We start from the raw sequence: 23,548 nt of genomic DNA on the forward strand, positions 1-23,548 counted from the left end.
CCGAAATGGTCCAGAAATGCCTTGTTGGCTCCTTCGTGCCAGCCGTTCATGACTGAAGGACTCTGAATTTACTCCGCATACCCAGCTCTGGTTTCAGTAACATTAATCTTCCTGTGGTATTTGAGTCATTCCATCAGTAGTGCAGAAGAAAGCAGGCAGCTTGCTGGAAGCCTTCTGTAAGCGGGGAATGAGTTCATACTTGCATCTGTTCGTGGCAGAGGTAATTAGGGGGCCGAGGGAGGCACCCCAGATCCTCTAGTATGTGTGTATGCCCAAGAAACGAGAGAACCCAAATTCCAGTTGCATTTGAAGTACCTTTTATCACTGCACGAGTGATGATAGATTGAAATGTATGTTAAGAATTTACACATCCCTTGACATCTTTCAATAAGAAAAGCAAAATAACACAGGCACGGGAAGGATAAAGTGAAAGCAATCGGAGGAAAGTTTAAGATTAGGAGGGAATCAGGGGCTGGGGATTTAGCTCAGTGGTAGAGCACTTGCCTAGCAAGCGCAAGGCCCTGGGTTCAGTCCCCAGCTCCGAAAAAAAAGAAGAAAAAAAAAAGATTAGGAGGGAATCTAATTTATTTCCAAGACTGAGTACCTTTGGAAATTTGGGTTCCGTGTGATTAAAGTTTCTGAAACTTTGACCTGGGTACACGATGAATGCTTTTGCTGAAGTGTGTGTTAGAGACTTGGTCTCCAGTTCTGTTTCCAGCAGGTGGTGAGACCGTGTTCGCCGCCATGCCTGATGCTCCTGCCATTGAGACGCACAGGGAGATGGCTTGTGCCTGTGTGTGGTGTGTGGCAGCCTGTCCTGCTTTCCCCTTTCCTTAGTGACTTACCCCTGGAGATTTCATCACAGGCAAACTCATCAATGGATGACGGACTGGGATACTGTAGTGGTGGCAGGATCTGGAGATGGGGTACTCGGGACCATGGCGCAGGGAGGGATTGAATTGTTTTTTTTTGTTTTTGTTTTTTGTTTTTGTTTTTGTTTTTTTCAGAGCTGGGGACCGAACCCAGGGCCTTGCGCTTGCTAGGCAAGCGCTCTACCACTGAGCCAAATCCCCAACCCCGGGATTGGATTGTTAATCGTGAATCTATCCACCTTGCGTTCCCCGTGCAGAGTGAGTGCGTGTGTGTGTGTGTGTGTGTGTGTGTGTGTGTGTGTGTGTGTGTGTGTGTGTGTGTGCGCGTGCACGAACTTGAAAAGAGAAGTGAAGAGAGCCTGCTCTGTAAGCCCTACCATCTCTTCACGGGAGCCTGCGCTTTCTTACCTGCTGCAGTCTCTGCTTTTCTTCTGCTGTTGAGGAAAAAGATGTCCTAAATTCACCGAATTTCTTTCTCATCTCTAACTTTAAGACCCTACGTCTTACACAAAGGTTACCAGATAGTCTCCCGTGGAAAGCAGTAACCGTCTTTGAAACCCACTTGACCTTCCTGTGTCTCTCCCCAGCCTCTCTGACACCCTGTCTCCTGGCTCCCCTTCTCTGTTCTGGCCATCTATGTGTTCTCAGGGGACAGTGCTGTGTGAGAGGCTGTGGCCCCACTTTTGAGTGGGGCACCTTTGTACTTCCTGGCTTGCACGGCATTCTGTGAGCATTTTAACCTAAGACCTTGTCCTGACCCTACTGCCCATTTTCTCCAGTTCCCCGGTTTGCTGCTTACTATTGGTAACACCCAAACAGAGCGCCTGAGACTCCCCAAAGTCCTTCCTTTACGTCATAAGGTTTTAATGTGGAGGTAGCTTTGCTGAACGGTGGCATAGTTCTGCCATGTCCCAATGTATTTTACAAATACATTCCTGAGTTGGCAGAGTCATTCCAGTTGGGCTTGGGAGGACTTCCTGTACGTATACAATGTCAGATTGCTTGTTAAAATGGTGGGCGGATATTCCAGTTACTCCTGTGCACGGCCGGTACTGTGTTTATGAGTCCATAGGAAACCCATTCCACAAGGGTCTCTGTGTTCGAGACTGATCTTTGACTCTTGAATGTGAAGCTAAATTATCAATGTATAACTTCATAGGGCTTATGGTGCTCATTCTGGTTTTGCTTTATTTTCTGTCTAGCCATTTAAAATAGCATTTCGTACGCACACAAAATAGAGTGACCTTTAATGTGTTTTTAGTTTCTTACATATCGAATAACCACAAGATTAAAATGGCAGTTAAAGATTTTTTTTTTTTTTTTGGTTCTTTTTTTCGGAGCTGGGGACCGAACCCAGGGCCTTGCGCTTCCTAGGTAAGCGCTCTACCGCTGAGCTAAATCCCCAGCCCCTAAAGATTTTTTTGTATACCTGACACGCTGAGTCTATCATAATTTAATTTTATCCACCTGATAGTTTAGTGTGCTGGAGGCCGCCCCTCTCACTGGTTCTCCCTGAGACTCTCCTGACAGAGTTTAAGTGTGACTTCTCCCTCTCTGAAAGCCATAGGCTTCACACTGTATGTGTAGACATCTCCCCGCTTTATTAGGAGCTGAATTCCACAAGGTTTTTGTGTGCACAGGGGCTGCTTGTGATGGGCAGTTTCGTAGGGTTCCTGTGTATGACAGGCAGTTCCGTAGGGTTCCTGTGTCATTGCTTGGATTATTTCTAGTCAGGAAATGATGCAGAGGAGATTAGAAAGGTAACTGCCTTGAGATTTAAATAGAAGTTACGCTTCATAATTGCAGTCAATGGGAAGTGTTTTTGTTGTTGTTTTTAGGGTTTTACGGTGTGGCCTTGTCTATCCTGGAACTTACTCTGTATGCCAGGCTGGCCTCGAACTCACAGAGATCTGCCTGTGCCATCACTGCCTAGCACGGAAAGTAATTTTTAATTAACCTTCCCGAAACAGCCATCTTTCGGTGCCGATCTCTGTTACCTGAGTTTCTGTTCCCTAAGGGAGGGCTGCCATCCGAAGTGTCCCCACCAGTAATTGGTGACCTCTGCCTGTCTCTTGCAGTGTAATGAGACCTCGTTCTTTTTTGAAGCTCGGAGCAAAACTGCTTGCAAACACCTCTGGAAATGCAGTGTGGAGCACCACACATTTTTCAGGTACGTTAATGGGACATTTTGTTCTCTGTTAGGGGAAACGAAGGTGGTGTTTGGTCTTCATGGCAAGTATCCTGTTCTGTGAATGTAGAAATACTTCCTTAATGTACACAGCCCCTCGGTCTCCTGATGGTGTTCATGCACGCCTGTGCACACATTGTGGGTGCATCCGTGTGTGTACATAGGATAGATCTTTGCTCACACCGTGAGAAAGAGTCAGGGATGATTTTTAGAAACTTTATGTAAAAACTACAGAATTACCTAGCGTCTGTATGACATGGATGGAAATCTGGGGCTCTGCTGTGAATGCCTTTGAGGTATCTCAGTGCAGACGGGTAATCCTCCTGCCTCTGCAGGTGTGTACCTCCACACGCAGCTCTGTAAGTTTACTTTCCACATTATTACAGTTTTTTTTTAATATTATTGTTTCATGGCCTCGTGTTGTAAAGTTTAAATCAAAACAAAGCAACATCAGCTGATAAGACATTGTTTATTGACTCAAGATTGGCTTCTTCCTCGTATGCCCATATTCTCTCTATGTGGGACAGGACAGTTTCCTATGTATTGGGAATATCACAAAATGACCGCCAATCCTCCAGGCACATGCCTTTTATCCCAGCAAGGGAGGCAGAGGAAAGATCTCTGAGCTCCAGGTCAGCCTGATCTGCTTAGTGAGTTCTAGGCCAGCGGGCTACATCACTTGTCCTTTGTACAGTTTGTCCTTTGTATAGTTTGTATGTTAGGGGAGAGAAGTGACCCAGGAGCCTAAGATTTCCCCACATTCAGTGGCCCAGGATCTCTCCATGCCGGTGTCTGTTCAGAGTGCCCTGACATGGAAAATGCTGGAATATTTTGTACAAAAAGAGTGAACCAGAGCATCTAATGTGATTAGCTGCCATTCAGCCTTCACACGAGTACGTTAGAATGGCAGAATCCTCAAGACAGTGTAAGACAGAACATGGGGAACTGCCAGCAACCTTTCCTGGAGACCAAGTCTGGGTGTCTGATAGTCACGCGCCTGATATTCCAAAGTGAGCTGGGTTTCAAACTTACCTTAAAGTAACTGGTTGCAGTTCTTGACCTGGACACACGGCTGTAGTTCAGGGAGCTTGCTGTCTTATAGAGCATTTCCAGAACTCAGGTGAGGCAGCTTACAACTGGCTTCAGCTCCAGATCCAGGGTATTTGATGCCCTTCTCTGGCCTCCATGGGCAACTGCACTCACATGCACATACATGCAGGCACATGCACGTGCACACACACACACACGCATAATTAAACATAAACTTTAAAATAATAACTGATTTTCTTCTTCCTAGTATGTAGAATAAGGAAAATATTTGACTATCTAGTAAATAGTTTCCTGTATAGCTCTGTGTTCAAATATTATATAAGTATTCGCATTCACAGGCCTTTGTTTTTTTGTTTTTTTTGTTTTTTTGTTTTTTTGTTTTTTTAAATTAACTAGGATGCCGGAAACAGAGTCAAATTCACTGTCAAGAAAACTCAGCAAGTTTGGGTCCATAAGTTATAAACACCGATACAGGTAAATGACATTTCCGCCCTTGGGGTTTGTGTATGTAAACAGGTTTTTAATTCAGTTACCTACATACAGGCATAATGAAATACGTGAGTCTCCCCTCCAGCAGTGCCAACATGCTGTATAAATAAATATTTCCTGAGAGAAATGACCTTTCAGTTTTAAATGTATTTAACATCTCCATTAGCTATGTAAAGTTATGGGCTTTCAGAGCATAGCAGACTTTATAAATTCGGGATTTCATTTTGCTTTAATTATCAATTGTTTCCAATTATATTCCGTGATTATAAAACAAATCAGATATTCTGGATTCTAACTGACCGGTTGTGATGTTAGAACATTCAGTTGATCCCATATTGAGCACCGTATAGTATTTATATCCTACATCAAAACATGTATTTGCCTTTTTCATACAGAACTTACATATGTATAAAACCTGCTTGTAGCACTGTTCATTACGCATTAACCTTGTTGAATGTTACACCATATTGTTTCCTACTTAATATTGCCTCAGTCAGTCATCACTGTCTTCTGTGCTATTACCTTCACTGAGGAAATGGAGAGTCAGGGAAGCTAAGGGACTTTTCATAGTAACCTGGCTAGGAAGCTGGATCCACGACCCCATGGCCTGTGCTTTCCGATTGTGAGACAGGCTCCACCTGTGGAGAGAAAACTCTGACCACCATGCAGCTAGATAGTGAGCTCTGTAGTTTGAAAAAGCGTTCGTTTTGTTTGAGTTCCTTCTGTTCAGTGGAGAGCTGTGGTGTGTGAGGAAGGCCTCAGGGCTCCCGATATAGAAAGACTCAGCTCGAACCACTCGGCCATCAGAGATGAAGTATTACTTAGGCAGAAAAGCAGCCCCCCAGGCCTGGTGAAGCCAAGCAGGTTGCAGAAATGCCACCAGGGGATGAGAGGCTACTCCATCTGCAGATGAGGGACATCAGTGAGTGAAGCGCTTGCATGGGAGATGTAAAAGGGAAGTTGGGTTTACAAGACTGCAGCGTGCCAGACCTTAATTCTCTTCTAATGACCCATCTGAAGTGTCAAATCTGAGACACGAAACAACCAGGAAGAATGATCAACAGTAGATATCCAGTACTTCCTGTGAACATGGCATCCGGTAGGGCATTTACTCTCTTGATGACTAAAAAAAGTATTATTTATTCGAGGTACTTCTGATTTTCGTATGAAGGTTTTTGTTGATGTGTAAATATTTAGCCTTTAGTTTTTCAGAGCTCCTCCTTAGACAAGAATATAATTTTGAGATATTTAAGAAGGTGGTACTTACTTTTATTCTGAGAAGAGTGGGTAGTAGCTAGTATTTATGCTGTTTTTCCAATCATGGTATTGGCACTGCTAGAGAGAACACACTTAAATCTGTCTCCTTGTCAACAGACTGCAGCTAATGTGAAGGCATCTGTCTTATTAGTGTTTAGATGATTAAAATTATAATCACGCTGTTTAACGTACACTGTAGGTAGCTGGCTTCTGCAAATATAGCCATGCCTGCTTTCTAAAGTTTATTGAAATGCAAATATTATGGCTACTGGGAATCACTATTGGAAATTATTTTTATTGGATTTTGCATATTAAATATAATTTTTTCAAGAAAGCAATTAAAGGTAACCTTTGCAGAATTGGGCTAAATGTGCTCTGATTTCGTGGCTAATGTCAGCTGCCTGTTAAATCTTAGTGAGACTCAAATCTATTCATCTGTGTGGAAGAGACACTCACTTCCGTGCCACCCGTGGGACAGAGGCGTTTCATCTGTCGGCCGTCCGTCAGGCAGGACAGGTCTCGGATTGCTGGGTGGTCACTCATGTAGGCTGTTTAGTGCAAGAGTTGGCAAACTAACATCCTTTTAACCAGTATCATGTGCCTGCCTCTTTGTTAAAGTGATCTGGAGAGAACCTGAAATGGTTGTGGAGTACAGTAGTCACCTCTCGCAGGCTCTGAGAGGGGGGCAAAAGAGCCATGGCCCAGGGGCTGCAGTGTGTGTGTGTGTGTGTGTGTGTGTGTGTGTGTGTGTGTGTGTGTGTGTGTGTGTGGTGTTTGTGTGTGTGTGTGTGTGCTGTGTGTGTATGCTGTGTGTATGTATGTGTGCACTGTGTGTGTTTGCTATGTGTGTGTGTGTGTGTGTGGGGTGTGTGTGTGTGTGTGGTGTTGTTGTGTTTGTGTGTTGTGTGTGTTTGTGTGTGTGTATGTGTTGTGTGTGTTTGTGTGTGTGTGTGTGTGGTGTGTGTATGTGTGTGTGTGTGATGTGTGTGGTATGTGTGTGTGTGGTGTGTGTATGTGCTGTGTGTGTGTGTGCTGTGTGTGTGTATGCCATGTGTATGTGTGTGGGTGTGTATGTGTGTGCTGTCTGTGTGTATGCCATGTGTATGCCGTGTGTATGTGTGTGTGTGGTGTGTGTATGTGCTGTGTATGTGTATGCTGTGTCTATGTGTGTGTGCTATGTGTGTATGCTATGTGTGTGTGCTATGTATGTGTGTGGTGTGTGCTGTGTATGTGTGTATGCTTTGTGTGTGGTGTGTATGTGTGGTGTGTGTATATATGTTGTGTGTGGTATGTGTAGTGTGTGTGTGTGTGTGTGCATGTGTGTGGTGCGTGTGTGGTGTGTGTATATGATCTGTGTGTGTGTGTGTGTGGTGTGTATATATGATCTGTGTGTGTGGTGTGTATATATGATCTGTGTGTGTGGTATGTGTAGGCTGTGTGTGTGTGTGTGTGGTGTGTGTATGTGATGCATGTGTGTGGTATGTGTATGCTGTGTGTGTGTGGGGGGGGGTTATAGGAGCTCTCGCACTGTGTGTGTAAGTGGGGGAGACTTGTTCAGGTCCCAGTCTTTCTTCTGTCTTGGGGCTGTGGTGATTCTTGCATCTTTGGGACAGTTACTCAAGAAGGGAAAGCCCGGCGTCGTTAGGTGAGGTGGGATAGTTACTCAAGAAGGGAAAGCCAGGCGTCATTAGGTGAGGTGGGACAATCAGGTTTCCAAGTTAAACTGGGAAGAAGGCTGGGCTGAAGTCTGATGCTTTGGTTCTCTTGGTTTTGTTTTGAGGAACCAGTAATGTGAAATGCAGACTGATGAAGTCTTTGACTAACTAAGTATTTTGTTACACATTGATATCTCCGTTTTGGAGTCCCTTGAACATCAGCCTTTCCCCTCAGCTCTCGCTAAGCTCCTTGAAAGGCTGGGTTGCAGGAGCTTCATAGGGGGCTGAGGAGCAGAGTCCTGTCTGTGGGATTGAAGCGCAGGAGCTCTCGGACTTCACGATGTTCGCAGGGTCTCTCCTTGGTGTCAGGTGCCTTCCCAGGCACTGCCTGTTGATCTGAACAGCGGCCCACCAAAGGGGAATCTCAATTACAGAACAGACATCAGAGCTCTCCCCTGGGAACGTAATTAGGCTAAGGACCCGCAAGCGGCAAATCTGGTGTCTGAAGGCCACGTAACTTTCCCCGCTTGCCTCGGTCACTTGGATGCTGGAGGAAGTGTGGCTTTGCCGGCCAGAGCAGAGAAGATGCAGTGCCAGGGTGTGGGGCAGCATGGAGGTGGGGTACCTCATAGGGTACACCCATCGCTAAACCCACAGAGAAGCACTGTTGGAAGAGGTGCAGCGTAGTGTAGATGACAGAAAGGGGGCTGTGGAGATTAAACAAACAAACAAACAAACAAACAAACAAACAAACAAACCTTCAAAGACCAAACAGCTAGGGAAAGACAGCTCTGAGTTTTCCTCAGGGCTTGGAGTTTCAGATTAAATGGCTGAGTGTTCTGTTCCTCCATGTCTGCAGACTGAGCTGTACTGACCCGACGGGGAGCCTGAGACACGTTCCAGACCTGGGTTTGTGAAGCCTGTGGTAGATTAGTTGGCGTTTCTGGACCTTAGTCTTATTAATCTTGGGACGTTATTTTCTTATTACTTTGTTCCTGAGAGAGAGACTATGTAGAAAAATTGAATAATAAAGTATAATCTCATTATCAAATGCCCCAGTGGTCTGCATATTTAGTTATATTTTTATGACAAATGGGTTTTCCTCTGTGCAGTGAGGGATCCATTGTCGAAGCCTCTCTGACAGTAGGGCAAGTCTGGAGTAGGTGGTCTTAACTTCATGTTCCAATAATAATGTCTTGTCTCCCTATGGAATCCTTCAAGGTTTTCAGGCAGAAAGCCTGTGCACACAGAAGCCTCTAAGCCAGAGGGGAGGTTTATTTCGGTTTGCAGTCTCACAGATTTCAGTTGAAGGAGAGCTGGGTCCATTGCTTTGGGTCCTTGGTAGAAGTACCGTGGTAGTGGGGGTGTGGTGGGATGCACAGATGAGCTCATGCTGGAGAGGAGGGGGTGTCAAGGGAAGGGGGGCAGATAGATCTGGGCCCCACACATACACATTCACTCCAAAGGCACCTCGGTTCACCTCCTCCCTCTTCTGCTCGCCCCCACCTCCTAGCAGTCTGTTGGGCTATAAACTAACCAATGGATTAATCCACGGTGAGCGGACCGACCTCACAACCTGGTCATCTCTTATTTGGGGCCACTGGTCGGAGGCCAAACTGTCAACATATAAGACTGTGTGTGTGTGTGTGTGTGAGAGAGAGAGAGAGAGAGGGAGAGAGAGAGAGAGAGAGAGAGAGAGAGAGAGAGAGAGAGAGAGAAAGAGGGCAGAGAGAGGCAGAGAGGGAGAGGGAGGGAAACTTAGGCTCTCACAATCCCTGGAGAGTCAGGCCTGTGTGGGCTTCCAGACCTGTTTTCCTATCTGGACATATGGTTCGTTAAGTGGAGAGAGATAATAAATGACTAACTGTGCCAGAGCTTAGAGAAATCCCACCAATATTGCCAAGGATACTGTCCCATTGTTACCGCATACGGTCCCATTGTTGCTGTGTGGACATGGGCAGTCTTGTAGAATCACCCCTTGCATGGTTCCCCCACCATGACACGTCTAGTTTTTGGCTGTGGATCTCAAGGCCATCAGCAACGTCTATTTTTAGCCCGTTCTTCGACCTAAACCTGAGCCCAGCCTTTGGGAAACCTCCCTCCCTCCTGGTCCCTCGGCAGGCACTTTTCACACGCTCTAAGCCCCTCCCTTAGTTCAGTGCCACCTTCTCAGTAGTCGTATAATGGACATCAATTAAAAACCCCAAATGCTTTGGCCTGTTGAATATGTGCTTTCTTTTTCTTTTTCTTTGCAAGACCCTCTGGCTGGACTGTGTTTAATTCTGTGCCGCACGGTTTTGCTTGTGCTAATCAAAGTGTCGCATTTTCAAGTGGCAGGACGGCTTTGCAAATGAGCCGAGATCTCTCCATCCAACTTCCCCGGCCCAACCAGAACGTGGTGAGAAGTCGAAGCAAGACTTACCCCAAGAGGGTAGCACAGACGCAGCCCGTGGGTGAGTAGTCACCGAACCCCAGGACATTCAAGCGTCTAGAGACACGTTCCAGACCTGGGTTTGTGAAGCCTGTGGTAGATTAGTTGGCGTTTCTGGACCTTAGTCTTATTAATCTTGGGATGTTATTTTCTTATTACTTTGTTCCTGAGAGAGAGACTATGTAGAAAAATTGAATAATAAAGTATAATCTCATTATACTGGTGTGTGAAACTCGTTCAGGTGGTGACTGGGGTTATGCAATCCTTTTATTTATTTACTTTTACTGTTTTATTTTGAACACGTGGTACACATGTTTATATGTATGCAGGTATATGCTAACATTGTGGACATGTGAATGAGGGTGCACACGTGGCAGTGCACACGTGGCAGTGCACACGTGGAAGTTGGGCCAACCTTGGGTGTTGGTCTTCGCTTTCTGTCTCGTTGGAGACAGGGTCTTGGTTGTTTATAGCTGCATGTGCCAGACTGGCAGAGCTGTGACCTTCTGGGGGTCGTCGTGACTCTGCCTCCCATTTTACTGTAGGAACAAAAGGGTTACAAGTCCACTACCACACCCAGCTTTTACCTGGGGCCAGAGGTTTGTAACTCAGGTCCTTACACTTGTACTGCACTGCTTTGGCCGTCCAGACATCTCCCTCTCTAGTCTCTCTGTTGCTAATACTAGAAATGTTGGTTTGATTCTGGAACATTTCAAACAATTGGTAATTATGATTACTTAACGTTATTGTTGTTATTTCTGTATTTTGGAGGAACAGGGTCTCATATAGCCCAGCCTTGCCTAGACTATGTGGGCAAAGCTGGCCTTGAACTCTTGCTCTTCCGTCTCCACTGTCCAGGTGCTGGGATTGCATGCGTGATCACCACACCCGGACAGTAACTGGTGATCACCACCGAGCAGGTGGACTAGTCCCTCGGACGATTCCCCCGCCTTCTTTAATGACTAAACTTTGTTTTCCGAGAAGTTTTAAGTGAGTAATTTCCTAATTTAGTGCCTCTGAGATTGAACCAAAATAGCTTCTAATAAAAGATTTTTAAAAAATATAATAAAACGTTGTTGATATAATTGCACGGAGCCCAGAACATCTTTCTTTTTTTTTTTTAAAGATTTGTTCATTTTATTTATATGAGTACACTGTAGCTGCCTTCAGACACACCAGAAGAGGGCATCAGATCCCATTACAGATGGTTGTGAGCCACCATTGTGGTTGCTGGGAATTGAACTCAGGACCTCTGGAAGAGCAGTCAGTGCTCTTAACTGCTGAGCCATCTCTCCAGCCCAGAACATCTTTTTTAAAATTACTATTTATTTTTATCATGAAACATAATACAGAAGTACGTGAAATCATGGATACGCATTCATATTTGATTATGGGTATCTGTATGCATATGACATTTAACCGCAGTAGTGGTGCTCAGAATCCTAAATCGTATCGTCAGCATCCTGTCTCCCCAGTCAGGATCATGTTTAACACATGGTAATTATTCACTTCTCTTTATAACTTTGCTGCTCCTGGAGCCCTTTTCTAAGCACATTTAATTGTATGTTTTCAATGTTGTGTGAATAGGTCATGGGATGTGGGCTTGGTTCTTTTTGTCAGCTTTATGTACAGAACGCTGAGGGCTAAGTATTCACTCTAATGCTTGTCGGTTTTCCTATGTTGGTGTTGGTGGTGTTGTTTAGGTATTTTACATTGCTAATATATACGATTTCTTTAATAAAGCCACCCAGTCAGTCAGTTTTACTCTTTGGTGCTCAAAGCTCACAGGATTTTCTTGCAAAGCGCCTCTCCAGGCCTTGTCTGGTCCTCTCCAACCTCATACAACACCTCCTTCCACCTCATAAAAACCCTGCAAGAAGAGAGTGCACTGATAAAAGCAGACTTCCTTCTTACAGCAAAGGAAGCATGGTCCCAGGAGCTGTAAGGACGAGGGGCTTTCTGTTTCGGGATAAGAACCCTGTTCTTTTTAGTCTTTCTACCATATTCTTTGAAATGAGTTGTTAAGAATCAACTCTAGCCATTGGGTAAGAGCTGGTGTAGCCTGCCTGCCTGTCTGCCTGTCTGTGTGTCTATCTGCTTCCCTTCCTTTTCCTTTTCTCCCCTTCCCTTTTCTTTCCTTCTTTTTCCTTCCTTCTTTTCCTTCTTTCTAAGGCAGAGTCTTTCTTTTATAGCTCTGGTTGTCCTGGAACTCACTGTGTAGACCAGGCTGGCCTTTGGCTCATAGAAACCTGCCTGGCTCTGCCCCTCAACTGCCGTAATTAAAAGGCATTTGCCACCGAGCCTGACTTGACGTGACATTTGATGTTCACTGCTTCGTTCCATGCTCACACCATGAAGGAAGTGAGCGAGTTTGTTGTACGATTTCCTGGATGTAGGAATGACGCCTGATTTACCATTTCTAAAGTCAATTTAATCTGCCTGACTTGGGGTCTCCTCCTCCCTGTTAGTCTTGAAGACACGATCCTTTATGATGATTCTGTGATGGCGAAAGCCCCCACAAGTTAAATGTGCAGTAGAGTGTCTTGCTATGATGCCCATTTCACTGAGAAAGACTGTACGATTCCAAAGACGGGCCTCCCTAAGTTGAAGCAAACATTTGAAGAGAGTTCTTCAGTCCTTATGCTCAGCCATCACTGTGAGCTTTCCTGTCCAAACCCTGCCCTCGCAGGCCCTGTGGAGGAGGACGTCTCCATAAAACTGCTCCGAGAGAGACAGGGAAAGACGGTTCTACAATAAGGCTTCCTAGGCTCAGGATCCCAACCACTTAGAGAATCCATCTTGCTGGCCTGCCTGCTCCTCTCCCTCCCACACTGGTTTACCCAGCCCAGCCTTCCTCTCCCGTCTCCGTTGCTAGGACACAGTCATCACTGGCCAGGAATGAAACAGTCGCATTTGACTTTTTTTTTTTTTTTAAAACAGGCTGGGGATACAGTGCATTAGTAGAGTGTATCAGGGCCCTGGCTTTTATCCCTAGAGTTGGGAGGGGGAGCTTACAGTTTTTCACTGGCTAAAGGGAACAAAAGTATCACCTTACTAAGAAACCTTGCTACAGTTATTCAGAATATTGGAAAACTTGGACAAAATGGCAGAAACAGAATCTTTTTTTTTCTCCCAGTATTGGGATTGAACCTAGGTCTGCATGCTTTACCACTGATCTATATCCCCAGGTTTCTTCCTGATTTTTATTTTGGGGTACTGGAGAAGTGGCTTAGCAGTTAAGAGTACTTGCTGCTCTTCCTGAGGACCCAAGTTAGGTTCTGAGCACTCGTAGCAGATGACTCACAGCCACTGTAACTCCAGCTCCAAGGCTACGTTCAAACAGGCCTACATATAACTCAAACACAACAACAACGACAACAACAACGACAACAATAATAATCATTTTTTTCTTTGTATTGGTTCAAGCTCCTCATAAGTCGTCCAGGCTGGCCTCAGACTGTTCTACCAGACCAAGCTTAGCAATCTTTAAAATGCAGAGTCATTGTTCTAAGACTCTCCTTGAGTTTGGCAGAAGTGGAGTTGTAGGTTAGAGAAGACAGAGGTTCTTTTTACTGTGATAAGACCAACTGCTGCTTTTCATGGACTGAATTCTATTAATGTGCTCACCGAGGCTTTAGAACTACAGTTTTTGGAATTACCAGCATATACTCTCACCTTGCCATTCCGTATTTTGTGTAATTAATAAATTGCGACAGACGGGAGACAGTCAGTTCTTGTCAGTGTGAGGTTTTAGCTTACGATGCACCTTTTGGTTTGGGAGATGTTCTTTTATTCCTTCGGAAGAGGAAACAATTCAGTTTGCATAGACGACTCGCCCCACTTAACCTGCACCCCAGCTCTCTGAGTTCAGAGAACCTTGTATTTCTCTCTCAGTCAGGAATAATAAATGTCTGGTAGCTTAAAGGTCATTGTGTTTAGAATCTGCCAAGCTTAGGCCTTGGCACCTCTGTGAGGAAGTACATTCCAGAGTCAAGACTCTGCACCCCACAGCCTGCTGCTGCCCCACCCAGAAGAGTTCAGTGCCAGGGCAGGCAGCCAGAGCATTCCTGCAGATCAGAGCTACCTCCGTGGATAGAGCACCGGTCTGTGGATCAGGAAGGGAGGTAGCAGGCAGGAAATACGCATATTTTCACAGCCCCATCTCTGATAAGGTCTTGGCAGGTGGGTTCTTGTCAGAAGTGTCTCCTGTAAGTAGACAATAGGGACAGAATATTTAGATAGGACCCAGACCGAGCCAGAAGAATAATGGCATGGTCTCCCTTTAAAAAATATATTTTATGTGTATGAAAGCTTGCCTACATATATGCTTGTGTACCCTGTGCATGCCTAGGCATCCATGAAGGCCAGGAGAGGGCATTGGATGCCCTGCAACTGGGATTACAAAAGGGATTATAAACTGCAGTGTGGGTACAGGGAACCAAACCCCGTCCTCTACAAAGGCAGCAACGTGCTCTAAAGCACGGACTCATCTCTCCAGCCTCCCTGCCCTGCCTTTCTGTGATCTACATGGTACTGTCGCTCCTGTGCCTTTCAGTGGGATATTTCTAAGAAGTCAAATGCTTCCCCTGGGACCCACTGTCAGCAGCCAAGACTATGCTATTACTCTTTGGCTCTGCGAAAGGCACTGAGAACACCGTGTTCAAAAGGATGGGGAAATGACTTCCGGGTCAGATCCTTGGGGCTGGGTGTGCAAGCTGACAGTTACTGCTGGGGCCATAGCAGCAGGAAATAGACCCACTAGTTTTCATGAATCTTCTAGTGTTTTAGGAAGCATAAAACCTGGATGTTTATGGGTATTTTTCAGAATTTAAAGTGTGAGTAATTAATTTCATTTAGAAAAACCGTGTGCTATGTGAGTGACAGGTTTGGTTTGTGGACCACCTCTTTGAGTTCCTTGATTGGCAGAGTTGGGGAAAATGGTTGACCGAACCCATGACCATGAGATCCTTCACCTGTCTTGGTACTCCCAATGGGTTTCCTTAGTAACACCTGGGAGAGTCACATTTTCTTTCAAAACTCCATCACTCTTGGCACAAACATTTTGTTATTAGTAGGTTGGTCAGCCAACTACAAGGGAGCGAAGTCGCTGCACAGATCTGGACCCTAACCAGTGATTCACCTGTGGGTGGCTGCCTGGCACATCTGTTGGGCACATTAGGTAGGTCCGGCCAAAGCAGGAGAGATGGAGAAAGCTTTGATGCTGTGAGGAACGGTCTTACCTGCTGCAGTGCAGCTCTGGACTATTGACGTGTCGTGTCCAGAAAGGCACCTATTGGACACTTGCTCTAGCCACTCAGTGTGTTGAATGGGAATTAAGAGAAACCCAGCAAAGCTTGTGGCCATTACATTTTTTATGGTAATGCAGAGAAAGGGGAATCTGTATATATCAAGGGACTGGTGTATCATCCACCCAAGGCAACATGGATCCAGTAAGTCTAGGAAGCCAGATCTAAATCTGCACTTGGCCTCAGGTCTATGTCACTAAGTATGCAGCATTTTAAAGGCACATAACTACCTTGAGCCTCAGTTTCTTCATCTGTCAAGTGAGGATGTTTACCCTGGCTCCTGGGTTATTGTCCTGGAGATGGTGTTTCAAGCAAGTTGAACATCTTACTGGGCTTCAGCGGGACCTTGGTACACTTTAGTTTCCTCCTGAAAACCATCCCATCAGTGTTTGAATTATACTTAGGATGGATGCCGTCATACAAGGATAAGATGACCGTTACTGAACTGTCAGAAGTGGAGGGTGGGGGATGGGAAGAGGCCACGCAGGTATAAAGAATAGGGGTGGAGAAGGAACTTGGGGACTTTGATGTCACTGAAGAAGATTCAGTGTTAAGAGAATTCCAAAGAACAGGCAGTTCGAGTCACACTGTTCAGTTTTCTTCCCTTTGTTTCTTGAGATAAAGTTCCAGGCAGCTTGTGAACTCGTGGTCATTCTGCCTTAGCCTCCAGAGTGCTGAGAACACAGTTAGATATCTTCCTTATTGGCTTCCTGCTTCTTTAGAGCATGCTTTAGTCCGAGCTAATTTCTTTAAATTGCGGTAAGAAAACACGTGCTACAAAGGGTAGCATCTTTACAACTTTGAGTGTAAGTTTGACAGTGCAAAGCAAAGCACTCACAGTGTTGTGTGACAATTCCCTAGAACAGTTCCCTTTAGTGTCATCCTCGGTAAACACTCCCCTCCCCTCCTGCCAATGCCCCCCCCCACACACACACACATTGGCTTCAAGTGCATAACTTCTTCCTGCCCATTTGTAATGGAGACCTACCTGACAATTTTTCAAGTTTCCATAATTAATCATCCTTTCTGTGCCTGGGAGCTTTCCTACGAGAAGGAACTCGATGCTGGTCCTACTGGGTTCGTTTTCACATCAAGCAGACATTACAAAGAGAGCAGGCAAGAGAGGACAAGGGTGCAGAGCATTGGGAGAACATTGTTTAATACAAAACATGGGGATCCCAGGGCTCTGGATCAGGGAATTCTTAGTAAGCTCAACAATGTCACTTCTCTAACATGAACAGTCTGTGTTATAGGCACATCCTAATGACTTAAATACTCAATAGTCAGAAACTGACCTAGGAAGGCACACTGTGTCCAGTACTATGTATCTGTCAAAGGAAATCTGAGAACAGAGTTTGAATTTGTGTTGGTATGACGGCACACACAGCCCCACAACACTTGCTATGAATCCACAAGGGACCTACCAAGGGAAGAGAATGTTGTTAACTAAGGTTTAGTGTGCATTCCTGTGTGCCTGGACCTGTACATGAGCTCTGCAGATGATGTCCCACTCAGTTCTTTTAGGAGATACTATGACCATGGTTTAGGTTAGAAAGTTGGAGCTTGAACTTGCCTGGTGATCACAGAGCCAACATGGCTGCTGTTAAGTATATAGAATCCTCTTTGGAATATAGCATAAGCAGGGAATGGGGGAGGGGACTAAGTAGCATGGCCCTGGTAGTGACTCCTATTGTCCCCTTGAATAAAAAGACATACAGAAGTCAAGGTGGGGTATATGTATGTGTACGTGTGTACACACACACACACACACACACACACACACACACACACACACGCAGGTGGCTGTATTACAAGCTGGTTACAGTAGACACCTATAAAGGGAAGTGTTTCTGACCAAATGGAGAATGGGGGGGACGATCCGTTTCGTTTGAATTTTATTTCATTGTTTCTGTGTTGTAATTTTTAAAAGCCCACTAGATAATTGTCAGGAATGCATTATGCTGGAAAAATGGCTTCAAACATACTTTCATTTCTCCAACAGAAAGAGTATCAAAAGGCTCTGAGCCAAGGACGCTGATCTAGAAAGCATGCAGTGTGATTCGTAGAGCAAGTAAGGGGATATAGTAGCAGGTCAGCCTTACAGAACTGGAGTGCCAGGAATGTCTCCAGTGTCAAGAAGCCAACGGGATGAGAGGACAAAGAAGGACAAAGGCCTGTGGGCTCAGAGAGGGGAGGGAATGTTACTGAGCAAGGCAGACTTGGGGCTCTGGATCCAGGAATCCACGAGTTCCCAGCAAGTGACCAGCCTAACGAAGTTCTCTCTGCACTGGGAGCAGAGCCGAGTTGCCAGAGGCAGGTGTAAGGGATCTCTGTGCCGGTTCACGTTAGCCCGGTGTGAGAGAATTACAAACTGTGAAAGAGGAGAGAGGGCTTTATTCCTGAGAAGGAAGCGTCCTTGAAGAGTCAGAGGTAGAACAGGGGCTTTGTTGTAGATAAGGAGCCAAGACCAGAGGAGATGGGGTGATTGCTAAGAGTAACCGGTTCTTTGGCTGAGAGGTTATCTGGATTAAAATCACACAGGGCTGGGGACTGGAAAAGTTGAGTGGAAGGAGACTGGAAATGATGAGGACGGAGGATGTGACAGCGCTCACACCTGCTGGGCTCTTCAGGATTGTTTGTGTTTGCTTCTCCTCTCCAGGTCAGCCAAGGACAGGAAAGGGAAGACATTGGTGTTAATTCTTTTCCCAAGGCATTAGAACAAAGCACTCTGAACCTAGGCTGTGCTGTGGTGGCTGTGCAGACATGCACAATTCTAGAGAATTAACATGATGCTAACTTTGTTTCGCACAGAATATGATTTGGACTCTTCTTTCTTAAAGTGACTCTACTGACATAAAGCCAAGTCCGGGTCTTCAGTTAGTCTCCAGCCTGGGTGCAAGAATGCTCTGAGGAGAATTTAGGCTGCTCGGTGCCTGGCTATCCAAGTCTTTCCCTTGGAAAAGTACGCTGTGAAGACAAAGCAAGAGGCAAGGGGAGAAAAGTTTATGGTTGTAAATGATTTCTGGTCTAACAGACCGGATGTTACAGCATAGTTTCTCACCCCATTGACCATAAGAACAAGGAAGGGTATGTAAACTTTAAGGACCCCTCTTCTCCCTAAAATTCTCTTATGTTCTCTGGCTTACCTGCCTCAGAGTTGCAAGGATCAAACACAGAAAAGATACAAAAGACTTGAGGAGAAACAATGCTATATGAGTGGTTGTGGCCACTTCAAAGACCTCACAGATGTGTGAAAACTCTCATCCCATTGTAAAATATATCTTTGTGGGTCTGGAGAATTGGCTCCGTGGTTAAGAGCGCGTGTTGCTCTTGCAGAGGACCCACGTTCCAGTCTCAGCCCCTACATGGTTGCTCATAGCCACGAGTAACTCCAGTCTAAGGGACCTGATACTCTCCGCTGACCTCACTGGGCAGCAGCCACACATGTGCACATGCATGCATGCAGGCAAAACACTCATAGACACAAAACAACTTCAAATAATTTAAGTTTACTTTTTGTCATTGGGAATATGTAGCATTTTACCTTTCAAAAAGAAAACTAAAACCGAAACATTTTAGCAGATTCTTTAGACCCCCCTCCAAGGTTAAATGAAATCCTTATATCAGCCGTAACAACTCATGCTCCCATATTACTTATAAATTATTCTTTTAGTTAAAAATTAACCAGATGACTCTGACATTTTGCCTCTTGGGTTAGCTCCTGTCCCTCTGGGTGAGAACCAGGGAGAGGCGGGCATTACTCCTGGGAGGCTTGTGTAGTTTGTGTTTGCCTTTGACAGCTGTGTTCACACAGCTGTGGACCCAACTCTTCTTGAACCTCATTGTGCTTTGGAAGCCAGTGGTAGGACTGGCCGTGCTTGGTCACTTGTTTGCTGTCCGGATTCATGGGACTGTGCCTTGATTTCAAGTCAGGAAAATGCTCTGCTGGTTAAACACGATCCCAGTGCACCCCCACTCCTCCCCAGGCAGTGGTTTTCAGAGCCATTTTGAAATTGTTTGGGGCATGGGTTTTCTGAAGCAGATAGCACATGAGATTTACAGCTCTGGTTTACCCTCAGCCTGTGAGCATCTGCATGGCTCTGTTTCTCTTGGTTCTTGATTTCAGTCTGAGTTCAGGGTAGCTAGAGTAGATGCTGCGAGAGGTGAGGCAGGAGAGAGAGGAACGACATTCACTGCAGCTGGAAGTGTCCTGTTTAGCACGCGGAGTTCTTGGCTCTGTGATTTCTAACTAGAGGGCAGACCAGACAGCCCTGGGTTAGTGTGGCCTTGTTTGCTGTAGGAATAGGGTATCTGAGGAACTCTCAGACCCCTCCAGAGAAGGTGACTTGGAATGCAGTGGACTGGTCCCTTAGCTCTACAGAGCCAAGTATCAGGGGCTGTGCTGTGGACCTTTGTCCTGCACGGAACAGCTGGTTTGCAGAGAAAGGAAAATGGAGTTGACCTTAAGAAACACTGACAATGGAACTGCTTTGAACACAGGGGAAGGGAGACTTTGTATCAGTGAGTTACAGTTTGTGAGATCCTTCAGAGTCTTCACCTTGATTCCCCTTTAAATCAGAGCTGACTTTGTCACTGGACCACTTAGTAACACTGTAAAGGAGATAGTCTTGTTTCTTTCTTTCTAATTAATGAGGAGACCAAAACAATTGTTAAGAATCCTCAGCGCTCATTCAAAAGTGGACAGACAAGAACAGACTAGGATTTGAATCCAGATCTTTAGGATGCTAGGGAACATAATAAAAAAAAAGTATAAAAATTTAAAAGTAAAGCATCTAGAATTACTTAAACCTGCTTTCCCCTCCTGTTAAATGATTTATTATTTCAGCAGGTACAACTTGCTTAGATTTGTTTGTGTGTGTGTGTGCGCGCATGCGTGTGCGTCCACACGTGTGCCTATGTGTCAGGATAGAGGGAGCTGTGCCATCTATGCCATATGTGGAGGTCAGAAGACAAAATGTGGGAGCCAAGCCTCTTTCTACATCATTGGATCCTGGGGATTGAACTTGAGTTCTTAGGCTTGGCAGCAAGCACCTGTGCCTGCTGAGCCAACTTGCTGGCCCCTAATGGATATTTCGCTGTCACTCTGCTGGAACTCGATTTGTACTAGTCCCAACTGGTCTCGAACTTGTGCTTCTCTTGCCTGGCTTTGGAGTGCTGGGCCTCACAGAGCTGAATTATCATGTTTGGACTTTCTGGAAGAAATGATCTAAGGTTTGGGGGATGGTGTTTTGTCAGGCAATTACATGTCAGTTGCAGTGGGCTCTGGGGGCTGGAAGTGTTTGTTCAAGGATGTTCCCTTTTGTTCCCACCCTTTTCTCTTCTGCTTTGAGGCGGGTGCTTATTTGTGCTGTGTAAAAGATTTATTAACGTATGGTCAGTCTGATTAGATGCATTCTGGGAAACTACTGTGTGCTCCCTCTGTGTGAGTGCTTGGCATTCCAAACATAGCTGCCCAAATTGGAAAAGGAAGGAAAACCGAAAACCTTTTATGTGTTCACATTCAAGCCTTAACTTTACCGCAAAGGACACCTGTTAGCTTCTTATTTAGCAAGAATTTATCGAGCACCTCTGTGGCGTGTGACCCTATTTCATGCAGCAAAATAAATAAATAATAACAAACAAACAAACACGGCTACTCATCTGTACAAGTTACAGACACAAGACTTTAGCACTGGTAAACGCTACGCCAAGGACTGTCTATAAACCATCTTACTTAATCCTCCCGTTCACTGTATAAGTGGTTGATGGTAGGTAGAGACCAGGAGGTTCAAGATCATTTTAGATCAGATAGTAATGGGCAAATTGGCAAAGATGAGAAACAGCATCTATAGATGCTTAACCCCTTACAGCTTTCCCCTGTAAAAACACAGTTCAGGTAGGCAGGCAGGCAGGCAGGCCACGCCAAGTGTCAGTGAGGCTGACTAAGAGAGGAGAGGGGCTGAAGGGATGGCTCAGCAGTTAAGAGTGCTGGCTGCTCTGTCAGAGGACAGAGATTGGGATTCCAGCACCCCTGTGAGGTAGTTTACAAGGGATCTGAAGCTGCCTTGTGGCTTCAGTCAGTATACATCCTCAGACATACAGATAAATAAAACAATAAAGTATAAAATAAAATAAAATAAAATAAAAGTCTTTAACAACAATAACAAAGGCCAGGCATGATGGTTATATCTTTAATTCCAGAGGACAGGGGTGGATCTTTGTGAGTTCAAGGCCAGCTGTAGCTATGTCTCAACAAACAACAACAACAACAACAACAACAACAACAACAACAAAACAAAAATAACAAATTCCTAGAAAAAGCAAGGAGATAATTTAAGTGTGGCTTGAGGTGATGGTGAAAGAAGCCATTTTGAAAGCTGGTGTAGTAGGTCTCCAGCTGGTATATGCATTTCCTAGAACAGTATTTAGGAAGAAAAATGAATAAAATTTTAAAATCATCTGTAGGATAGTAGCTGAGGTGTATATAATAAAATGTAGTTTAGAAGGCAGAGGGCGTGGCTTTTGTTTGGTTTTTACTTTTTACTCCATGCTCCTGTCTGTGTGTCTGCCTCTGCTTCTCTCTCCAGGCCCCGCCCCTCCCCATCCGTGTCTGCATCCCTCTCTGTGGCAGGCGGGCGGGGTGAGGGATAGATAGTAACACCTTGCTTCTGCTGTTTTCTTCAACTCTAAAGAGCTGGTGTGACACTAGACATGCTGGCTCTTGTCCCCAGTGTGCCCCTTGCAGTAGATCGTCCCATATTGTACAAAGGGAAACCAAGCTCTCCTCCAAGTGAAGTCTATGTTTCTGTGTCTTTAAACCTCCTTGGTTGGTGTTGGGGAAGTAAAGATTCTAATGACCAAGTAACATTTCCTTCCTAAGTCATTTTCTCATTTTGACGTAACACAGTTGAAGGACCCAGTGGACCTGTCACCTAATAGAATATTCAAGAATCATTGCTTATAATGTGTCACCCCCAGATTTGTAAGTGTTAGAGATGCTTTGGGATGTCAGTCTGACCCTCACTTAGCACAGCACTTTTTATCTCTACTTGCTTATGTGCACAAGAAGCATTAAAAACCAATGGGATTAAAGCGGTAATAGAGTCATCATTAAACTGCTTCACTCTCACAAAAAGTAATTTTTTTAAAGATAAGATTTCACTGTGTATCCGTCATTGTCCTGGGACTCTCTTTGTAGGACAGTCTGGCCCTACAAACTCACAGAAATCTGCTTGTTGCTACCTCCTGAGTGTTGGGATTAAAGGTGTGCACTACCACATCCCAGCCAACAGTAAAATTAAAAACAATTATTTTGTTATTTATTTATATGTGTGTGTGTGTGTGTGTGTGTGTGTGTGTGTGTGTGTGCGCGCGCGCGCGCGCATGTGTACATCTGGGTGCTTGTAGAAGCCAGGCCAAGGCATCAGATCTACTGGAGCTGGAGTTACAGGCAGTTGTGAGCTGTTGCTGTGGGTGCCGAGAACTAAACTCTAGTCCCCTGAAAGAGAAGCAAGAGACCTTAACTGTGCTGCAGTCTCTCTAGTTTCCCCAAAGTAAAATTTGTCCCTTTTGTTTGTGTTGCTTTTCTGACAGGGTCTCACAGTGTAGCCTTGGCTGGCCTGGAGCTTGCTGTGTAGACTAGGCTGTTCTCTGACTAAAAGAGATCTATTTTAGATCACACTGCTTCCAGAGTGCTGGGATTAAAGGAGTACACACCAGAACTGGTCCAAAAGTAGATTTCTTAATTCGGATATAATACAAGTAACGATTAGGAAAACGAGACCCATTTATCTCACAAGGCTCTACGTTCTAAGGACCAAAGAGTTCCCTTGGCTGTTAAGAGTGCTTGCTGCCCTTGCAGAAGACACAGGTTTGTTCCCAGCATCTGTATCAGGTGACTCCTACTTTCCTGTCACGCCAGGTTCAGGAGATCCAGTGTCTTCTGGACATCAGGATATATGGAGTGTATATAAGCTCATGCAGGCACATAAATACAGACATAATCAATAAATATTTAAAGGAACTGTTGTAGATTTCTACCCCGTCTTTAACCATTTAGTTAAAAGACACACACCCCTTTATATTTATGATAAACCTTAGTCAGCACAAAGAGCTGGGCACCTGTCTACCCTCTCTGATAGTAAATCCATTTCCTGTTGATAAAACTGAGTTTTTCCTATGCCTCATCTGAGCTTCTCTTAACTCCAGTTGGCCATCCCTCAGGGCCACATTTTCAAGACTCACCTAACACATGGCAGTGTCTCCTCCATTTACCTTCTCCGCATTGTGGATCTCCTCTG

The 23,548-nt window shown here is 45.1% G+C and overlaps 1 protein-coding gene across 1 annotated transcript in view; it reads left to right on the forward strand.

Moving 5' to 3' along the window:
• The window catches only part of Epb41l4a (erythrocyte membrane protein band 4.1 like 4A), a 205,883-nt gene that overhangs the window by 140,827 nt on the left and 41,508 nt on the right, over window positions 1–23,548 (forward strand). Inside the window, exons 10-12 of the mRNA XM_032885655.1 lie at window positions 2,951–3,042; window positions 4,507–4,584; window positions 9,843–9,964. Coding sequence (XP_032741546.1) covers window positions 2,951–3,042; window positions 4,507–4,584; window positions 9,843–9,964 — 292 coding nt within the window. The remainder of the gene's footprint in view (window positions 1–2,950; window positions 3,043–4,506; window positions 4,585–9,842; window positions 9,965–23,548) is intronic.

The sequence above is a fragment of the Rattus rattus genome, chromosome 15, assembly GCF_011064425.1.
Source record: "Rattus rattus isolate New Zealand chromosome 15, Rrattus_CSIRO_v1, whole genome shotgun sequence".
Lineage (NCBI taxonomy): Eukaryota > Metazoa > Chordata > Mammalia > Rodentia > Muridae > Rattus > Rattus rattus.